The sequence below is a fragment of the Hetaerina americana genome, unplaced genomic scaffold (genome assembly GCF_022747635.1).
Source record: "Hetaerina americana unplaced genomic scaffold, ioHetAmer1.1.p SCAF_2, whole genome shotgun sequence".
Lineage (NCBI taxonomy): Eukaryota > Metazoa > Arthropoda > Insecta > Odonata > Calopterygidae > Hetaerina > Hetaerina americana.
Window position 1 is genome coordinate 13,462,816 of NW_027286763.1, and position 21,735 is coordinate 13,484,550.

General features: G+C 38.3%; 1 protein-coding gene across 1 annotated transcript in view; it reads right to left on the reverse strand.

The window, feature by feature from the left end:
- The window catches only part of LOC139687888 (uncharacterized), a 32,724-nt gene extending 21,786 nt beyond the window's left edge, over positions 1-10,938 (reverse strand). The window contains exons 1-5 of the mRNA XM_071585222.1: positions 10,914-10,938; positions 9,106-9,657; positions 4,422-4,607; positions 2,034-2,304; positions 806-1,017 (exon numbers count right to left, since the gene is read on the reverse strand). Coding sequence (XP_071441323.1) covers positions 806-1,017; positions 2,034-2,304; positions 4,422-4,607; positions 9,106-9,634 — 1,198 coding nt within the window. The 5' untranslated portion in view covers positions 9,635-9,657; positions 10,914-10,938. The remainder of the gene's footprint in view (positions 1-805; positions 1,018-2,033; positions 2,305-4,421; positions 4,608-9,105; positions 9,658-10,913) is intronic.
- Between the last annotated feature and the right edge of the window lie 10,797 nt (positions 10,939-21,735).

Sequence of the window (21,735 nt, forward strand, 5' to 3'; positions counted from 1 at the left end):
TTGTATTGACTCACCTTTAACACTAGAAAAATTGACTTCCAACTTTTACTGAACTCCAAAAAGAGGTAGACCATCCAACACTGTTACAGGAATTACTTTATCATAATCCTATTTTTAGAACTATGAGATCATACAATGAATTGCATGGTGATATTGATGCTCAGAGTGATTCTTCTAATATTTTAAAAATAGGGGTAACTAAAGATGTGTTGGACATAGACTATAGCTAAACTGTCTTACTTTTACTCTTAAATTGTCTATATTGTACACTCAAACTGTAAGAAAATATATTCTTAATTGGTCATTTATGTTTAAAAATTGTGCCTTTTAGATTTGCAATTTTTATTTTTATAAAATATTTGCAACATGGAATTTTTCCAATCAATAAATCTTAAGCCATATAATGCTGAATGCTTCTACATAGAAATTATATTGCAAATGAACCATTTCACCATGAAACAAAATAGATCCTTAGATTCAAGAGAGACTGCCTATCAAATTCAACAGATGGGAGAGAAGATATATTTTCAGAATTTGAAAAAGGTATAAAATAAACAGGACAGTGAGAACTGACCAATACGATGGAGAAGAGGGGACTAAGTATTCAAATTACTATTTAGTCATCACCTTAATGTTAGAGTGATATTATTTCAGAAGCCATCTTAAATTTGAGGTTATTTTTCTTCTGGCTAAGTACAGTACTTTAAAATTATTTGTCAAAATAATATTATCATATTGCTTGTAGAAGATAAGCAATTTTATTTCCAAAATGGCATTTGTGGCATTTCTTTGACATCTATTGTACCTTCTTGACATGATTCCCCGGTGATACCAGCAGGGCAAATACAAATCCCGTTGGAGCATGAACCACCATTCAGACATTTATCCAAACAGCCGTTCTCTACAGTCAGCAATTCTTGGTTAGGGATGTAACTTTTGTAAGTCAATTGGCCAGTATGTTCTTGAACCTTTGGATTATTTTGTTGGTTGATAGATGCCAACCCAATTGGACTATACCTAAATAAATCAACAAAATGAATAGCAACAATTGACATTTAGGCACTAGCTAGCATGCTCTCACCATTAGACTATGCTTGTTAGGGAGAGCATGCTAATTTCTTTCTTCATTTTTCAGTGCATAATACATATTTTTGAGAGGCTACATTGATTTGCATTGAATTGCTATGTGATCATTTGCATGCATTTTGTTAGTATAGACCTTATAATGAACAGGTGCAAACAGTAGTAGGCTTTTGTGGTAAGTAAAAAACTAAAAGTAGATAGTAAAAGCAGCTGAAGAAAAAGGATATTGTACTGAAGGCCAAAGATACAGTAGATTATTGCATAAGGAATTGGGAGGAAGAAAATGATTGCAATAATGAGAACAGAAGGACCTTCAGGAGAAAATCTGCCAGCTGAACACCAGTCAGCTGAGTGTAAAAACAAATAATTTTATTGTAATTTTTTTTCTATTCACCAACCATTTTTGATATTGATGATGCAATTTAAAAGGTGTTTCCAAGAAAACGATATAGTATTACCACAAATGATAACATACATGCTTTTAATTCAATAAAAATTATGAATTATGTATATTTTCATGAATTTCAGATTTTTTCCTTCATTTGGATGCTCAACAATGTGATGCAGGTCATACATGGTTGTGCACCAGTTTACATGGTAAAATGAAATACATGGAATCACATCACAAAAGAGGTTTCACTGATAGCATAATGCAAGAAACCATAAACACAGTAATCAACCATAAGGTCGGTTGGGCAGGTGATGGTAGAGTTCGCCCAGTACTAAGCGTGACGGCGTGCAAAATTCACACATCAGGGTAGGGGGGCCAGTTCCTTCACTGGTTAAACACATTTTAAATATCCTGAGAACCTTCACAATTATTTTCCAGCAGTAGTTTTCGTGGAAAATAGATTGGGATTTCACTTTTTTCTATTTTAGAGTTTTCTTGAGCCACAAATTATTTCAATGTCAACATTACCATGGAAAAATGCACAAGAAATATTGATTACCTGCTCACATCATATCCAGCATTACGCTTGCTCCAATCAAAGTCGTCATCTTCCTCAAATCCTGGCAGGGGGATACACGTTCTGCCATCAAGGTGGAGCTCCATACCATGAGGACAAAGACACAAAAATCCACCACGGTAATTTGAGCAGGAGTGCGAGCAAGAGCCAAGGGAGCACTCATCAATATCTTCACATGTGGAGGCAGGCCCTTTCCCTCCACCCTTGCCACTCTGAAGTGCATAGCCCTTGTGGCACCCGCACTGATAACTTCCTGCAAAGTAAGGACAATTCCTATGAAAAAATTACAATATTTCATAACATGGAGGGCACAAAAACTGGTAGCAAACATTTTCACAAACAAATAATAAAACTTAAGGTAATTACACTCTGAAGTGTGAGTGAACTCGAATGGCAACTGCTCAGAGGAGATAGGAAGCAGGATTCACCAAGAGAAAGCAGTGATTGAAAATGTTCAAAGATTGATTACAACAACTGTACAACAAGTACCATTGAAATTGAGAAAAGGGTCCATGAAATATTTTTTTCAGGGTCATTTTGCATGGAACAAGGACATGGAATATAAAGAAGACAAACATCTTACAAGTTTTAAAATGTGGACATGGAGGAAATTAAAATTACAGAACATAAAGTAGAGGGACAGAGTGACAAATAAAGAAGTATGGAGAAGAATTAGAGAAGAATGATTAGTCGCAGAGTTGAGGAAGAAAGTTAGAGAGCAAATGAAAGAAGAAAAATTTATTATGTTTATGTTATATTTGAACTTTAATTAAATAATTCTCAACATTGAAACTGCATAGGTGTGCATGCATGCATAGTCATATTAAAGAGAATTTGTTTTTTTTTTGTCAAATGACATTTTATCTTGATTCATTTGCTCAACTGGTGCAATCACAATACATAATACTCTCCATTTCTCATACGTCCTCTTTGCAGAAAAAAGATGCTGATAATTCTGATTGCACCCCAAAAACCATGGCCATTACCTCATTGGTCAGTTTCACTGTCTTCACCTCCTTCAGAGCCAGATTGCCTTTAGTAACCCATTGTTTTTACTATTCCTTTTGCTTAATGGTTTCTGGCGTAACTTTATGGAACCGATTCATTATAAATAAATGAAAGGACTAACTTTGTAGTTCCACACGAAAACGATTTATTCACACGACCCGGGTCATGTGAATAAATCGTTTTCGTGTGGAACTACAAAGTTAGTCCTTTCATTTATTTATTCCTTTTGCATTAGAGTGTAGTAGTGTATGCACGTGTCATCCACAGTTCCTGCAGAAACTCATCTGCACTTTGGTGGCAAAGCACCAAACCAGCCTGTGAATCGACCACACATCGGCAAAGACAAATGCAAAGAGCACAAATTGACAGCAAATGCAGAACCCATCTTGCCGAGATTTAATTCACTCCAAATTTTTCATGCTAAATCGAAAACACTGTACCTTGCAATAAGCCTTGGCCTCAACTATTTTGCAAATTTTGATTTGTCAATCACTTGAAACCATTTTGTGGATTTTGTTAATCATTTCTTCAGAGGAAGTCACTTCCACTGGACTTCCTGAACAATGTTCATCATTTACAGATGTACGGCCTATTTTAAACTCATTAACCCAATTGTAAACAGTTTCAAACACAGGAGCAGAGACGCCACAAACTCAGTTTTGATTTCTTTTGGCATTGCGCCTATTATTAAAAGGAAATGTTTAATCACCACAAGAAAATTATTTTTTCCTTTTTTTAAATAAACAAAAGTTGCTTCAATAGACTGTAAAAATGAAGCCACATATTAGATATAGCTTTAAATGCAGTCTAGTGAGAGACGAGGAGGCTTACTAAAAGCAAACCTTTTCCAATACTACAAGCGCCATCTCTTGAATTTTATGAGAAGTCAGTGAATGACGGGTACATACAGGTATACATACTGTATATTAAAACTATCATGCCATATGTGAAAAATATACATGCATCTTTATCAGTCAAGAGATTTGTGTCTTTCATTTACATATTACATACAAATGCAACAGTGACCCTCGATATTTTTTTAATTTTCCCCAGGAATTTATTGCCCATCTCTGTTCAGAATTATGACCCAAGTCATAATCCACTATACAATTGTACAACCGTTAATTGCAACCTTCTATTTACAATAGTGGATCAAGGATTTGACACACATTTTAATGTCATCTTAAGATAGCAAACAACTATTGTGTCATGGTTTGGCACATAGAAAAACTTCAAGACATTTCTAAAAAAATAAGTTAAGCAGTACCAGTCAGGCCAGTATCATCCTCCTGATCTGGCAAAAGAACTATGAAAACCACAAGCTTAAAAAGTATGCAAGGATAAATGAAAAAAATAAAATACCTGGCGTATTAATGCACACCTGATCACAAAGCTGGCTCCCTGTGTTCCCAGCACATTCATTCACATCGACACAAGTGTGTCTGACGAGTAAGTAGCCTGGATGACAGCGACAAATGAATGATCCAATGGTATTCATGCAAGCACCATCATGGCAGAGGAGTGGATGTATAGCACATTCATCAACATCTGAAAAAAATATAATGGATCAGCTTCATCAACCAGAAAATGTCAAATAAATCCTGCAACTAGGGAAAAGAGCTGTCCGTTCTCTTGCTAATGTTCCACCACATGCTTCTTGCCAGCCTTTTTTTAGGTATGCAATCATGGTTGTGTTTAGTTTATACATCTTAAAGTCTCTGGTTTTCTTGAAAGTCAACGTATAAACTCATTTTTCAAGGTCTGATATGCCATTATGGGTAATGTAAACTTAGATACTAAATATTGTAGACTACTTCAACTGAAAACTAATTTTATAATATGAATATTCGTTTGTTAACTGGTTGCTCAATTGAAATTGGACTGTATCCTGGACTGTTGGACTGTCTCAAGAATATAGAATATACCTGGCTACATGCAAACTTGCTTTAGTCATTTGACGATAATTTTAAATTGAAATCTTCATCTCCTTTTGAATTTATGGTGTGCTACTAAATATATTGCAATATTTATTTTGGCAACATTTAGTACGGTTGTATCATTTATCAAAATGAATAAAGCATTATACATCATTATTATTCCACTATTTTAAATAGGCAAAAAGTCTGAATGAAGTAATTATAGATCTGTATACATTCAATCCCATTTGTTAAAAATAATTGAACAAGTGGCTAGACAAAGACTTTTAAGCTTTTTCAACAGATATGAATACTTTAACACATCAGTATGGGTTAACTAAAAATTATAGCACAGTTATTTAGTCTGTTTTTCACACCATTGTTGTACATCTAAATACCTTTTACTGAGAAAAATTAGCTTCCCACTTATTAATTGACTTGACCAAGGAATTTGATAAGTTTGATCATTGCTTACTCTAATATAAACCTGGAATAGTATGGATCAGATGTATACCTTCACAATGGTCCACTAATAGTTGATTTAGGAGAACTCACTATGTCCACTATAATCATGGGAAAAGTTACCATTTCCCTATACCTGGTGGGGTACTGCAGGGTTGAGTGTGAAGACCCCTTCTGTTCCTTATTTTTATCATTGTCATCTAAAACTTTTAGGAATGATATCTCTTACTGCTGATGATACCAACAATTTATCTCAGTCTAACTCTTATTAGCATGCAAAATGATCTTAACATCTCTGATATTTCACGACTAACACGTTAACAATTAATGGTTCAATAACTTTAGATTTAGAAATAGTAGATTCAGATAGATAATATTTAGATTTCTAAGACTTTATAACTTTAATTAATATTTCTAATTTTATATTTTTCTAATAAACAATTCACCATATCAGTACATTGTGCCCCTTGACATGAGGATCTGCAATCACAGTGGTTGATTTTTTATAATGTGCTTGATAATACATGCATGCTTTTATAATGATTCCAATTTATTCAAGAAAAACAATGTTAGTAACATTAAAGTTCAACTTATGCCAGCTATTTCAGTACTAGTTTAACTGCAGCATATCTACACTAATTTTACTATGTGATTAACATATGATGTTGGTGAGGCAAGGATATATTCAATGCCTTTAGCAGTCCAGCAAAGCAGAACCCTCAAATATCTGTTCAGTTTTGACTTCCAATCAATATTGGAATCTTATCAATAATATAATTCCATCATCTATAGTTCATCTTTCTTCAGTAATCCAAAACTTCAAATTAAACCATAGCCTAATTCACCCAAATACTGAACTTAGTCCAAATTCCCTTACACATGCCCACAGTAAAAGAACTTCCAATAAAATACAAGTTGACCCCTTATTCTCGGGTGGGATCAATAAAGACAGACAGAACATGAAAGCTTTTTGGTACCAGGCTATTAAAATCATTTAATGGTTGGCCTACTGACATGTGCATAATGATTTGCCTTCTCAAATGGCAACCAGGGTAACCTGGGCCCTAGATTTCAAGACTTTCAACTTCACTTTTAATTCTCCCAGAAAGCCAAAACATAGGTACTGGAGAATTTCATTTATATATCCAGAGCAACCATGCTTAATGTACATAATTTGTTCGCGAATTGAACTTATAATGTGTAACACTCATTATGAGAAACAATTTTTCCCATATAAATTAAATTAAAATGTGATAATGCATTTGATGCCAAAAAATTAAATTATCTACAAAGGATTATTTAAAGAAAATTATACACACATTGTTTAGGATCATGAATAATGTTCATCTTTTTTTCTATTATTGAATGAAACAACCTGGAATATGAATCCATTTGTAGAAAACAAATCATATTTAGGTTGCTCTTCCGGAATTTACACTCCAAAGAAGGCTCATGGAGTTTCTGAAAGGTAAGCAAGCAGCAGTTTCATTTTCAAATCGCTGCTGGAATTGATGCAAAATAGCAGCGTGAGACAGTTATTCATTGACTTGTGGCTGAGAAAGTCATTCTCCTCTACAATTACGTATATTTTATAAACCAGAAGTTTATAAATTCAAGTGAAATTAATGCAATAGAATCTCTATTGGTTAGACCGGCGGAAGCATGTGAAAACAGGCACAAGAACTTTTCAGCTTTTTTAAAAATTCTGGCAACCTCAATCTTTGCTATGCATTTAAAAGCTCATAATCACAACAGTGACTTTTGTTTTGTTTGAGTGTTGTGACAAACATTTTTTATATTCGGTTTTCGGTATGTCCATCAGTGCTTCCTGCGATTTTTCCATTACTTCCTCTCGGCTGCTAAAACGCGTTCCCCGTAATGGTTTTTTAACTCGATTGAACAGAAAGAAGTCACAGGGAGCCAAATCAGGTGAATTCGGTGGCTGTTGGATGGTATTTGTTGCATTTTTCGTCAAAAAATTACGAATAATGATAGCACTGTGCGACGGTGCGTTATCATGGTGCAAAATCCACGAGTTTTCTGCCCACATTTCTGGTCTCTTTCGGCGAATTGCTTCACGCAAACGTCTCATAACGCCCAAATAATACTCTTTGTTTGCTGTCTGGCCTTCTGGCAAAAATTCATGATGCACTACACCGTTGTAATCCATGAAAACCGTCAGCATTGCCTTCTTTTTTGACTGAAAACGACGTGGTTTTTTTGGTCTCGGCTCATTTGGTGAACGCCATTCACTTGCCTGATGTCTGGATTGCGTGTCGTACTCATAAACCCACGTCTCGTCTCCAGTAATGATCCCTTTGATGAATGTGGGATCGGATTCAGCCTCGCAAATCATGTCTTTTGCGACGTCAACACGGTCTCTTTTTTGCATGAAATTGAGGTCTTTTGGCACCAACTTTGCTGCTACACGACGGAAACCCAAATCATTAACCACAATGTCTTGGGCGGATACATAGGCAATGTTCAAGTCCTCCGCTATTTCTCTGATGGTTAATTTGCGGTTATTGACCAACATTTCTTTTACTTTATCAATTTTTTCACCGACTTTCGATGTCGATGGTCTGCCACTGCGTTCATCATCTTCGATTGACTCACGACCACTTCTGAACCGCTCGTGCCACTGGTAAACGACCGTTTTTTTTAGAGAATCGTTGCCGAAACACTTTTCCAACATTTCCAACGTCCGTGCGCCACTAAATCCGTTTTTTACGCAAAATTTAATACAAGTTCGTTGTTGCAAATTTAAATCCATTTCTGCAATTGTAAAAAATCGCCAACACACACAGAGATAGATGTACTCTTGGCTACGTAACTATTGCAAATGTCAAGTTATGACACTAAGATTTAAAGGGAATATCAACAACAGATGTACCAATTTAACAAAAAAAAACAGAACTCAAATCGGAACGATGGGAGCGCCACACGGGGGTTATTCCGGGAACTTTTTGATCAAGGTAGTATATTATACAAAGTTTTCAGCACTGTTAAGTAATCATCATATGTTCCTCATTTCCCAAGCTCAAACTTATCATTTCCAATGGCAAGTGTAATTTTGACAGATACTGGAAAATGCTCACTAACTTGGGAGTTAAATATGGTAACAAATTATCATAATTATTAGTATATAGATATTAATTTTAGCTCTTCTACCTATTTAAAGGTAAATTGTGAAGTGAAAGTAACAACTATTTAATTCTAACTAGCATGATAACTGCAATTTTCTTTTCCCAACATTATTTCTTTCTCCACTTCCAACTATTAGACATTTACTTCATTTTCAAAGTTCCACAACCTCCATTAAGAATAACATGCTAACTCAGAAGGTTAATTTTACAAACTCTTTCTAAATCTTGAAATCAAATGCCTGAAAATTACCATCCATTGCATACATTCTTATATTTTATTGATGTACAAACAGGCAACCAAATAAAGGATCTGTGGTCACTATATTTGAAGTAAATCAATATGAAAGATGACAATGCTGACAGCAATCACTATAGAATGCAGAAGAAGTGCAGATTACACTGTTAAGAAATACAAACCTATGAAATAGAATCCATCCATGCAGATTATAAGTGGTTAGCCAGGCAGTCGGAATACTTGGAGGTAGGTGAATCGTTGCAGTGGAAGAACTCATGCTTGCTTACCAGTGCAGCCAACATCAGAGCCATCGGTAATTGCATAGCCATGCCAGCAACCACACCTCACCCCTTGACTGCTGCTACTCGACCAGTGGCACACCTGGTGGCAACGCTGACAAGGAGAGGAGGAATACTGGGAGTGGCCATCATGTGGAGCTCTGCCCACTTGCCAGCTGGGATCTTGCCAATCTGGGTGTGGGTGGTCAGGGACCACCAAGCCCAGCTTGCCACCCCTCGTGTTGTACATTGACCCAAATGGCGGCTCCTCTGGGCCGAAGTCAGGGTATTCCTCCCTCTCTTCACCTGACTCATTTAATTCCAAGTCACTGGCATCTTTCCTGAGATCCCACTGTAAGCGACCCACAGGGGTGTGATCCCTATGGGTGTGCCTTCCAGGGCGTGGAGATGGCAAAATTTTACGTTTGGAGCTGATTGAAGTGCAAATACGACTGTTTGCCAGCAGGGTATAACCGGGTAGACATAAGCACTTGAAGCTTCCCAATGTGTTTGCACAAATTTGACTGCACCCTGCCATTCCCGAGGAGCACTCATCAACATCTGCAATTTCAAAAGTGAGAGTATAATGCCTTAAGATGCCCATTCACATTTATAACATAATAACTTAGCTATTTTTTTAAGGTGATCAGTGATTTATACAAGCTGACTAAATATTCGCATCAATATTCCCTGTGAATACATGATTAGTTAGCAAACATGTGAATATGTTTCTTCTAAAAAATAACTGAGCACTGATCAATGCTTAACTCTTAAAACACAAAACAATCAAGTGACCAAGGTAGTACTATCAAAGATTTACGTAGTAAAATACACTCAATAAATCCACTATTGCTTCTATTTTGCATACACTCAACTTAGCACATGATGCTCAGTTGATGATGACTTAGCACCAGGTACTAGTGATAAGTAGCTACACTGACCAGTGCAGCTGATCTTTGAAACATAGTATTTTTCAGATTGCAATTACCTTGGGGTCAGAAAAGTTGTCCTTATGGCTCAATAGAATTCTGGAACTATCCCAGAATTTTTATTTAACAATTTCACGTTTTTCCTAACAGCTGAATTTTCACAATGAAAAGTCATTAATAAAATTTACTTGTCCATTTCCACTAAAAATCATTTCTATGGTTAACTGTGCTTTCAAACTAAACACATCAAAAATTCAAAACAATGCTGAAGAATGGCTATCAGCAGTCTTAAAGATATAGAATTTCAGAATTCAAGAAGAATCTATTTGCATAACTGGTTGATGAGTTTTATTATGGTGTACATGAATATTTATATAAAACTTAAGTGCATATTAGTTTCCTATCGTAACTGTATTTTGTATTTCTATTTGGGAATAATGAGATCCATATCCCATAGACATGTCCTATACACCTGTCATGTATGCTCAACATGGTACACTGTGTCTGCTGGCCAAATAAATATATTATTATTACAGTCGCCAAGGTAGGGAGGGTGGAGGAGGGGTGACTTGTGGGGCAGGTGGAAGTTGGCGACAGAGAGAACAAAGAATTGAAGAATTATTTGAGAAGAGGAACTGAAAAACAGTTTATAGTAGTGTAGGGTATCAGCCCTTTTAGTATTCTCATGGAAATATCCTCTTATCTGAGGGATTCATGAGTGATTAGGTTAGCTCAATAAAGGTACAAAGACGTAAGCATGGCATTTTCGGGAAAGACCATGTCATTCATTTATATGTAGCTCCTATGCTCCACTCTAAGCAGTCTTCACGCATCCACCTTAGTTCACAATAAATTTATTGAGAGGCAAAATGTAAGCGGTCCATTCACCTTGGCAGATAGCCCCATCTGCAGATTCTGGCCGGTAGCCATGCCAGCAGGAGCATCGTGGGCCAGCCAGTGTGTCCACGCATTTCTGCTGACATGGACTAGGGTCTCGCCCACTGGGGCCATAGCAGGTCCGCTGATTTCCGGGCCACCTGTGCCAAATGAAACAAAGAATTTAGTCTAAATGCCCACCGAACTTCTTTAGTCTTCTGCAAGTTAGTGATCACATGACTCGAATTTACTTCTGGCTGGTTTTCTCAGAGGGTAGCTATTGCAACTAATCACAGATGTAATTTATTTTTCAGGTTTGGTAAATAAATTCCTTAAATTTGTAGGCCAGAAGTAGAAAGTGGAACACCTGCGAGAACTGTGCTGCATCTTGCACTATCTTGCATTGCCCACTACATGGAAACAGTAAAAAATTATCATTATTAATATATATATATATATATTTTTAAACATATGTAGAAATACAAAGAGTTTTTTGAGAGGCAGGTGGTGTCGGGTTGGGAATAGGCAGTGAGGGAGGATGTGGGTCTTAGAAGATGGCAACATTTGCAGCATGGGCATTTGCATGCTGCAGACAGGGGTGGAGATGAGACAAAGGGGCCTGCAGAAGTTCTTGCCAACTTGATGATATCTTGCAAGTTTGACAGGCATTTAAACAAAATGGAGGGACCATGTGGAAATAAAAGTAATGTGGACTGACTGTTATTAGTAATTGGGAAGAGTTCACCGATTATATGTTTAATTTTGTGGGTTCCGGGGAAGAAAATGGTGATAAGGTTAGGGCATTTTGGGTTGTTGGGTTTGGGAAGAGGAGTGTATTGGGTTGACGGTTTGAGAATTTTACTGTTAAGTAGTTTTTCAGGGTACCTGCATGTCCTTTGAGAGACATATAGCTGGTCCATGTATTTCTGTTGGGAGGGGCTGTTGTTGCAGAGGTGTAGGCCACAGACTGAGAGTGAGAAGGGGATGCAGTGTTTTTTATGAGATGGGTGGCAGCTGTTGAAATGAAGATATTGTTGGTTATTGGTCAGTTTTTCAGTCAATCAGAGTCAGTTGGACTGAGGTGTTAAATTTATTGTTCTGGAGGTGAAGGTCAATATCTAGGAAAGTAATATTTGAATCAGATATAGATGAAGTGAAAAATGCCAAGGAGGAGGAGTGGAGATAGGAAATGAAGAGTTAAAGTTTCATGTCATTGGGGCCAAAGGAGGTAATTGTCATCAATGTAGCAGGCCCAGAAGATTGATTTAAGGGTTTGCTGGTGGAGAAAGGTATGTTCTAGGTTTCCCATAAGAAGGTTGGCGTATGCAGGAGCCATATGCGTGCCCATAGCAGCGCCTTTTGTTTGTAAGTAGATTTTGTTGTTTAATTTGAACGCATTCTTGGTGAGGATGAGTTGGGTCAGTTCAATGAGGAAATCTGTGGACAGGGTGTGTGGTGTGACTCGTAGGGAGAGGTAATATTTCAGGGATTTTAGGCCTCCTTTTTGGGACATGGAGTATTTTTAGTTCTGATCCTACAGTTACTATCATGTATTGTACACAGGAAGTAGGAATGTTTGAATCTGCTAGATCTGGCATCTAATTCTTGAATTGTATATTCATGATGCAAACGACCAATTCTGGAATGTATGCTGGAATACTGATAATTGGCAAAATCTCTGTGCTGAAAAAAGCAGATTTGAATTCATTTAATATGTTCAAACTGACACTAAATCATCTTAATAAACAATACTGGTGGCCCTCCAACAATATGAGGCATGCATTACCATCATTTGAAATTTCACTTTTTAGCGAAAGAACGGATATATTATTTAAATTGGCTTCATTATGACAGGTGTGAATCACTATTTCACGGCATCTTCTCCAAGCAGCATGTTTGACCGATCCCCACGGGCAAATGGAAAGTAGCTGAAAACACGAAATGCGACCATACTCAAGGGTTTCACTTGAATATTGGCAAGACACCAAGTGCATTCGTGACTTAAATTGCCTTTACAGAGAACTTTTTGGCAGTTAGTAGGTGAACGGAATAGGTACGCAGTTGATAGATGTGCAACACGTACGGGTACAATCTGCATTAAACGTGATTTCTTATTTCGCATGCGATATTGCGATAATTCTATTTATCTTTTTACACAAGGTAAAATGAGTTTTCATTCTATTATTTTGACAAGACGGTATTATTTTAGATTTTTTTCTTCTCATTTTATTTTTCTCAGAACACATCATACTTTCTGCTTCTAAATGCAAAGCTTACATTCAAAAAAATCCTTTTAACTAAAGCAGGCGCCAAATTCAGAAGGTTTCCCTGCATTGTTTCCATTATTTTTTCCCCGCAAAGTAAAAAAATCATACAAAAAACCCCACAAAATGCGTCACAAAAGCATTAAAAATTAATGAGACATCAATGGCGACTTGAAATTTCTTGCCTTTGGATACAAGCTACGACATAAAAAAATCGTTAAGTCCCGAGATATGTCGTGGCATTCCCAAATCGGAAGACGGGCTCCCACCATTCTAATCCATCCACCCATTGCGCGATGGAAAAGCTAGGAAAAGTGACTTGAGCCTTCCGTCGGATAAAGAAATGTACATTGTGAATTTTTACGGGCTTTAAATGAACAAGATGTCATTACAAATATCCGTAAATACAATACCACGAAATAATCGTAGTCGTGCGCATTTCCCAAAAGTGCACGACGTTAAAGCCATCATTTAAACACTAAGCTGTTTTCCTTCAACACATTCAACAACAATTATTTAATTTGATAATATAGAAATTTAGTTGCAACATGCTTAATGACAACGTAGCATGTTGAGGTCTAGCACACTTATTATAAGCACGGGTACATGTAAGCATGCTAAAATGTAGAGAAAACATGTAGTAGTAGACTGTATTTACCCCGTAGAACGCTTGCCCCATTTTAAAACTTTTCCATTCACTGCAAACTTACCCAAACAGCCTCGGAATCAAGTGTCAACTCTAACAGGGCAATGCATCGTGTCGGCGATACATACACCTAACAACCCCCCGCCACACGCCCTAGGGGAGCATCATGTAAATGTATAGTAGATACTAATCTCACCATCTAAAACAGTACAAGGTTCGCCATACAGATAATCGGTATTTGACTGATTCTAGACTGTTTCAATCTTTCCTCTTGGTCCGATCGATATCTAACATTAAGAGTGTCACAATAATGTTTCCTTCAAGGTGTCAACAGAATGGCCAAAAATTATATCGGAACGGCATTTTAACCTTCGCCATAGAACACAACTGAATCCTATGGCATGGGGCATTCTTGGATCCACAGCCCCGGTGCCCTCCGGATCCACTGCGGGACCACTCCGCCCCCCTTTCCCCGCCGCCCGTCCTCGAGGGGACGCACGACACGCCGGTCGGGACGAATGAGAAACGCGGGCGGTGCACTGAAAAATGAACCGTTGATGCCCTGAATCTCTCGACAATTGGGCAACATGCTCGAATTCGAAATACGACTCCAAAGACTGTCCAAAAAGTGTGGCGAGGAGCGACCTCCCGCATCCGGTCACCACTATTTGGCAGAGGGACAGACATCCATCCGCACGCTCCCGGAACCTCACCCTCGCATTAAATGGAAGGAATCCGCTCACCGACTTGCATACTATTAGCAGTAGTCTACAGGCATAGAGGTAGGCTTACGATGGATCCAGGCATCCTTACGCTTCTAAGCTCCACCGAAAGTACTATACCATTAAACCCCCGAGAGCCACACACAGACATCACAACAAGCCGCTTTCAAACTCCGCATCCTTTCTAACTTATCTATTTCAGTCCATTCGAAACGCCTTACTTCCTCTTTACCCCTCCATTTCCCTCGCTAACTCCCTTCACATATCACACACTTAAACATTCCATCGTCCTGTCTCAATATGGCCTACAGCCACTTTTTCTGCCTCCCTCGGATTTATCACAAAAATCTCACCTCCACTACGCCCATCACTACGTATTTGTGTTCCTTCCCGTCCATTTCATTTCCTCTCTACTTCTCCACGTCGAATAAACGATAGCCCCCTCACCTTAACGACCACGTTTCCGAGCCATCGATATTCTTTCAAATCCGCACACCGGCTTCTACTCCGCGTGCTCCTTCCGAGGCACACTGATCACGGAGGCGAGCCCCATCGGTGCCTCCTCACCGATCACCGGGATCACAAGGGGCGCGGCAGAACTCATCCGAGACCAACACCTTCTACTAGTAAGTTTCATCTTCAGGCTATCGCGCACATATGAAGTGATTGCATTACACAAGAATACATAAAATCACGCAAAAATAAATGAAAAGAGCCGATTACGTTGGTATTCTACAATCATTAAAATACACGCTCAATTTCTACGCAAAGTAGGATAAAAAGGCTTGGGACATAACTTGAATACTCAGTAACACAAAACAAGAATTTCCAATAGAAAATCTCAAACTTCAACAAAGAAGAACATATTCTCCGAATAGATTGCGCCATAGACGCACATGAAGATGTTTAATTTGAGCAACAGGGCTCGATGTGTGCAAGCTTTCTCAACACACTTCCAAAGTGGAAATACGAAAGTCATCTGAGCGCAAAAAAAACGAGGCGCTACGCAATTATTAAAAAGGCTAATAATGCATTGTGCAAGAAATTAACAGCGTGCTTACGAGGAAACAAAAGGAGGTGGATATGCGCGTGCACACAAAAAATAAAGAAACCGGGCGTCAAAGTGCTCACTTTCACGACGACGTTTTCTGGAAGCTGTTCCACGGGAAAGAGAGACATCACCGGTGACAGTGGAAAAACGGCGATTGTCGAAAAGATGGCACGCCACGTAAGACAGGAGAGGAGAAGAACGCCCAAGTCGAGCAAGGGGAATTAGTTCGGGAGCCATACGCTCGACTACTCCGCTCGCCTAATCCTCGCTCTCATTCAGTCCTTCGCGTGGGATTCTCGACGACTGTCACTTTCCGGAGTGAAATGTTGCCTATAGCCACAGCCTCCATTTTTGTGCTCTACTGGGGGAACATTTTAACATCTAGTAAAAGAAATTTTAAACATCATAATCCTCTGGAATTCAGGATTTAGGTTCTTTCTTCCTTTATGCGAAATTAACCTCGTTATTACAATGATGTATTCCAGCTGTCTCAATAAAACTCGTTTATTATTACAAGACCACCGATAGGGGGGTGTTGGACTTGAAAATCAACGGCAAACGTCCCCTGCGGCCGGTGGCGCGTTATCTGAAGGTTGCTGCATCTGCCAGCGGAGAGAGACGAATGAACCAAGGACGGTAACCGGGTAGATACGCGTTCGTCAGACCCATGCAAATCAGCTTTATTATTATTTTGGCACATGTATAGTTGCATTTGATCATTTATTTCGCAAAGTCAAATGCTGTATCTGTTGACATGAAATACATGTACCGAACATTTCGCAATTATTATTCTAAATTCGCAATCTGGTCTACGAATATTTTCGTCTTTTGAAGGTTAGACTAAAACACGAAGAATGAACGAAAATGAATAAAATTCGTAGATTACGAAACTTTGTAAAATTTTCCGTCAATCCGATGTTTCGTCACAGAATAAGTTTTGCATTGTCTACATTACGTTGATATATTTAAATGAAAGAAAGAGCTTTTATGGTTGGAACGTATCCGAATGAAAGAGCAATTAGCAAGGTAAAGGCACATACAAAATCCCGACATTATTCGGAAGAATATTTTTTACATAAAGTACTTGAAACACAACTTCGTAGCTTGACATACACTGCACTATCTCATCTACAAGCATGCGCACTGAGATACATTCAAATTCGAAAGAATCATATTGAAATGAAATTATTGACTTTTTAATTCCATGCACTTTATTTAAAACACGACCCAGGTTTCGACGTTGAACTTCCTCATCACCACCTGGACCGTGTATTTAATGAAGTGTGTGGAATTACAAAGTTAATAATCTAATTTCATTTCAATATGTTATGCAAATTGTATAAAATTCGCCGGATACAACAGATTTCAATAGAATCACTTCTTTAATAATATAAGCAACGTTGTGAATATAAACAACACCACGAAGAGTGAATTCAGACAGCTTAGTCCTTTTTACGACCAAGTTTCTCAAGTTGTGACTCGGTCGGTCCACGAGCATATTTTCAATGAAATTGAATAACGCGCAAAAAGGGAATAGAGACAATGACGACAGGAATTTTATTTCACATTTCACAGAGTTCACATTCATTGATAACTTAAAATTGTTAAAGAAAACTGTTCCTTCTGTAATCAGTATTGTAATTTACAAGGTCGGATGGACTAAATGTTGGCAAGTTTGGGAGAGGCTAAGGAAATAATTGATGATTTTCCGACGCCACATTGTTAGCATGATTCCGGAGTTCCGGCAGTAAACGAAAGGGCGCCCGGTGGCCCCGGATGGTGCAGCGAACGGTCCACTCTACCGAGAGGAGGCAGTCACAGGAGCACCCATCGATCGCCACCCTAAACTTAGCCTCAGCCTAGGGCATTTGAAAATAAATCATTTCATAAATCAATAAATTATTTAAATTTCGCAAAATATGAAGAGATCGTGAATACAGTTGCAATACTCAGAAACGACCCTAAATCCAAGGAATAGCAAATCTTCACGAAAGCAAGAAGAAAGAATCAAATACTCCTGTAGAAACTCTGAGGAGAATCCTGTGAAAACGCCAAGTCTTTGATTCTTTCTTTGTGCTCTACAAATGGATTTCTACAAAGTATCGGCCTCAACCATCTATCAAATCTACACAACTTCCAAATAAATTTATTCGTGCGAAACAAAGAAATGAAATATAGTATGCCATAACGTATTAAGCATTTGAAAAATCCTTGGAAAATAGTTTTTTGTCTGGGAGAAATTCAATCAGCGAAGAGAGTAATGAATCCATTGAACTGTTAATTCAATGTTTTATTTTAATTTTTAACTGTTTCCTTAATAATGGTAAAGAAATTTTAAAGGAAGTGGATAATCAAAAGGCAGTCATCGCGGCCACGTGAGGCCTTAAGCCGGAGGCCGTTTCGCTTTAGTGAGCAGAGGAGCACGCTCCAGAAAGAGTTAAAAAAAACACGCGATTCATAACGGTAGCAACAGAGGAAAATGTATTTAATTTAACATGAAATCAGTTGGATCGATCTTGGCAACGCAAGATGGACTGGACTGACCGCTAACATTGAGCGCCGGGAGGTCCGCTTCCCGATGCAGCTGCAAACACGCACCTTTCCAACCGAATCGAAATTCTATCGACCATTACTTATCTCGAAGATTTAAAGACAACACCATCCAATCAGCGACCAGAACAAGCGGACGAACAACACAAACATGTCTCAGCCTTGTCAGTTATTTCCCGGCTCTTGTTTAATTGATTTTCGTTATTCCGAAATTTCCGGAAAGAATTGGAAAGGCCTATTCATCAAACGAGACCTTAATATTTAGACCAGCTTAGCAGAATAAGTTACGAACATTAGTGAGCTAAAGACTGGAAGAAATATCAAGGGCAGATTAGCGCAATGGTTGCTCATAGCGTCAATTACATAAATAATTTTTCTCTCCTCGGGTCGAGTTCACGATAGTGAGGTGTAATATGGACCAGTGATCATGGCTCGACCCTAACTTCGCTACTAAAAGTAGGTTAGTATTAGCGCTGCGGTCAATGTAACGTAGAAAATTACCCGACTTCAGGCACAATTTAACAGTTTAGAGTTTTGGTTTTGCGAGAACTGCATTTTATGTTTCGGCACTTAATAGGGTAAGGTTACCTAAGAAAGCAAAAGAGTACCTATACTTCTACACTAAAATATAATCACGACAAGAAATAATTGGTAACTTAATGAGATCTGCAAACTGCAATTTTAAATCTGTTAGCTCGGGTGAACATTAAGGATCTCTTCGCTTACCGTTGGAAGTATGAGATATTTTTCAGTGGCATCCCGATCCGTATTTGAGGTGCTTTGTGGAGAGCACTTTGAATGAGTACGACGTCTGTTGGACGTTAAACTGCGGACCCCTTGGCGCCTTTCGATAAGACTAGGCTAATGCCGACGCCGGGTTTCTTTCCGCCCTTCCTTTACCATCCATTACTAAAGGCGCAAATGACCTTAGCTGTCGGTCGCCTCCCCAAAAACTACTACTAGGAGATTCACTGAGTTACAATTATAGAGAAGGGGAAATAGTGGAATAATGAATCGTGGAAATAGTTTAAACTGGTGGTAAATTGACTCAGAGAAACATAAAGGATCAAGGTACATTCATAACCTCCTACGATCAACATCTCATATACACCAGGGAGTAATAAAAACCACGGGAAAATTGGAATAAGTACATATTTCTTACGGAAAAAAGGTTGTAGAGGAGAAAATGTAACCTTGGCCCCTTTCGCCGATGGCATTCACATTGTCGTCAGAGTGAAAGGCTTTCTTTGACCTGGATAAATTCGCCGTAACTAATAACAACATGGATATCAATTAAAACTGCGATAAAATCTTAAACTGAAATGGAGAACTCTGAGGGCGAAGTTGTATAAAAGAGAAAAGAAACAAGCAAAAATGGATTCATTCACCTACGGAGAAGATACCAGATTGTGGATTGGAAGAGGATCGACTGACGTCAAATGAAAAAGGGTACAAGCATAGAATCCGCCCATGATGAACCCTAGAAATTTTTGATGCATGAAGCCGGGACTTCAAACAAGAAATCACGAAGTGAAAACCCTGGTGTGGAAAGTGGTATTATGTGGACCAGGACCAGAGTCATGGAAAATCGTAAAAGCACGCCACGAAAGGAGAGGAAACATGAAGCTGGAAGTGAATTTCGAAAGTCAAATGGACGAGAAAAAAAAGCCATTGGCAATGAATGTAAAAGAGGAGAGAGTACTGTGAAAAAATCATGGAGAAAATGACAGGTCAGGCCAGGGTTAATTTGATTCGTAGAGGGCATAAAGTAGAAAGAGACGCAGGATTAAGGTTATTTAAAAAAAAGTAGAGTGGGTAACTTTACAACAGCACTTATTAATTATATGTACCGAAATAGTAACTTTTCGGTTGGATTATATTTCTTAAATCGGCATGTCAACCAGAAGAGTAAAAACTGACTGCCGCCTTCCACATTCTTCATTTCCTGAACCAATGCAAATTCTCTTCCACGCCTTGAAAGTTCTTCCCTGTAGCACTCCTTTTACGCTAAGGTCTCTAAATGCACTTTCCTTTATATACTCTTCTGACGTCTCTTCTGAATTCCTCTACAAGCTAACAAAAAATTAGGATTTATTAGAAGAGTACTGGGTGAACGTGATGAAAAGATCAAAGAGAGATGTTATCTTCCGCTGATTAGGCCTCATTTAGAATATGCTGCAAGTATATGGGATCCTCACGAAGTTGGATTGAATGCCGAATTAGATCGCATGCAGCCTACTGGAGCTAGATTTGGAAAACGTTTTTATGATAAAATTAGTAGCGTATCCAAAATATTAGAAGAGCTAGGTTGGGAATCACTCAAGGAGCGAAGATTAAATTACATATTAAGTATCTTGCATAAATTGGAAAAAGGTCTCTTCAGCAGTGATGTTGAAATAGTATTATTAGTCCCATCGTACTACGGCAAGAGAGATCACATCAATAAAATGAGAGAGATTAAGTGTAGAACAGATAGATTTAAGATGTCACTTTTTCCACGAAAGATATGGGATCAGAATAACATTGTCCGACCGCGGTAGGGTCATATTCGGGTCAAAATTAGTCTGGTGTGTATTCAACCCCTGCCACATACCCTAGCGGTGGCTTGTAGGCTACTAAAGTAGCTAAATAACAAACAAAACAACCTGATCCCCTAAACTACAATAAACTCTTCCTCAATGTTGCATACTCCCTCCTTAGTTCTCATCCTTCCACTACCCCCCCCCTCTGCCTAACATTCTCCTCTCTATCACTGTCGTCAACATTCCATCGTCATTCAACTTTCCTGCCTCCTTTGGAGTTCTTCCAAAAACCCTCCCTCCCCCACATGTCGTTTCATTTGTTATCCTTTTCGTCCAGTTTCTTTTTTCACCATTTATATCCCTCTCCACAACTTTATCACCAAAGACTCCTAACCTAAGCTTATCATCTGGCCGCGAGGACAAGTTTCCGCGCCGAAAAAACTTCACTCCATATCTAATCTCCCTAATCTTTTTTTAACATCCTTACTCATGCATGGTTATAGCCCTCATAGATTTATTCCCACAGGAAGAGTCGATTGAAGATTATGGGCAATATAATGGTTAGTCTAGTTTAAAAATTTGTTTAGGAAAATATCAACAAAAATTTAAATAGACCTCCCTTTTAGCATTACTATGGTGCCATTTCTATAAAAGATTTCAATTTATATAAAAAGAGGAGCAATTAATTATTGCGTATTGAAATGCGCGTGTGCTACTTTCCTTTTGGATGTTTCTCGAGTTCAGAATATAGCGCCTTCAAGCGAAACTTACAAGAAAAATGATTGTCTTAGTAAAGATAACATCGTTTCTCTGCTATTTGAACATAGCAATCCCACAAAGATCTTATTTCGATGCCCCGATGGTTATCATTCTTGATGGAGGTTTGCCCACATGCGAATTACATTGCTGAAAATAACAATCAGGCTCTCTAGCCTTATGTTAGTCGATCTACTGTGGGTCTATCGTGACTTGAAGGAAAGTAATGCAGCCGGCCAGAGCTTCGATTCATAATTTCTCGCACTTTCTCCTTCAGAGCTCTTTCCAGTTTCTCTTCGTTACTCTCTTCTCTTCCGTTTCAC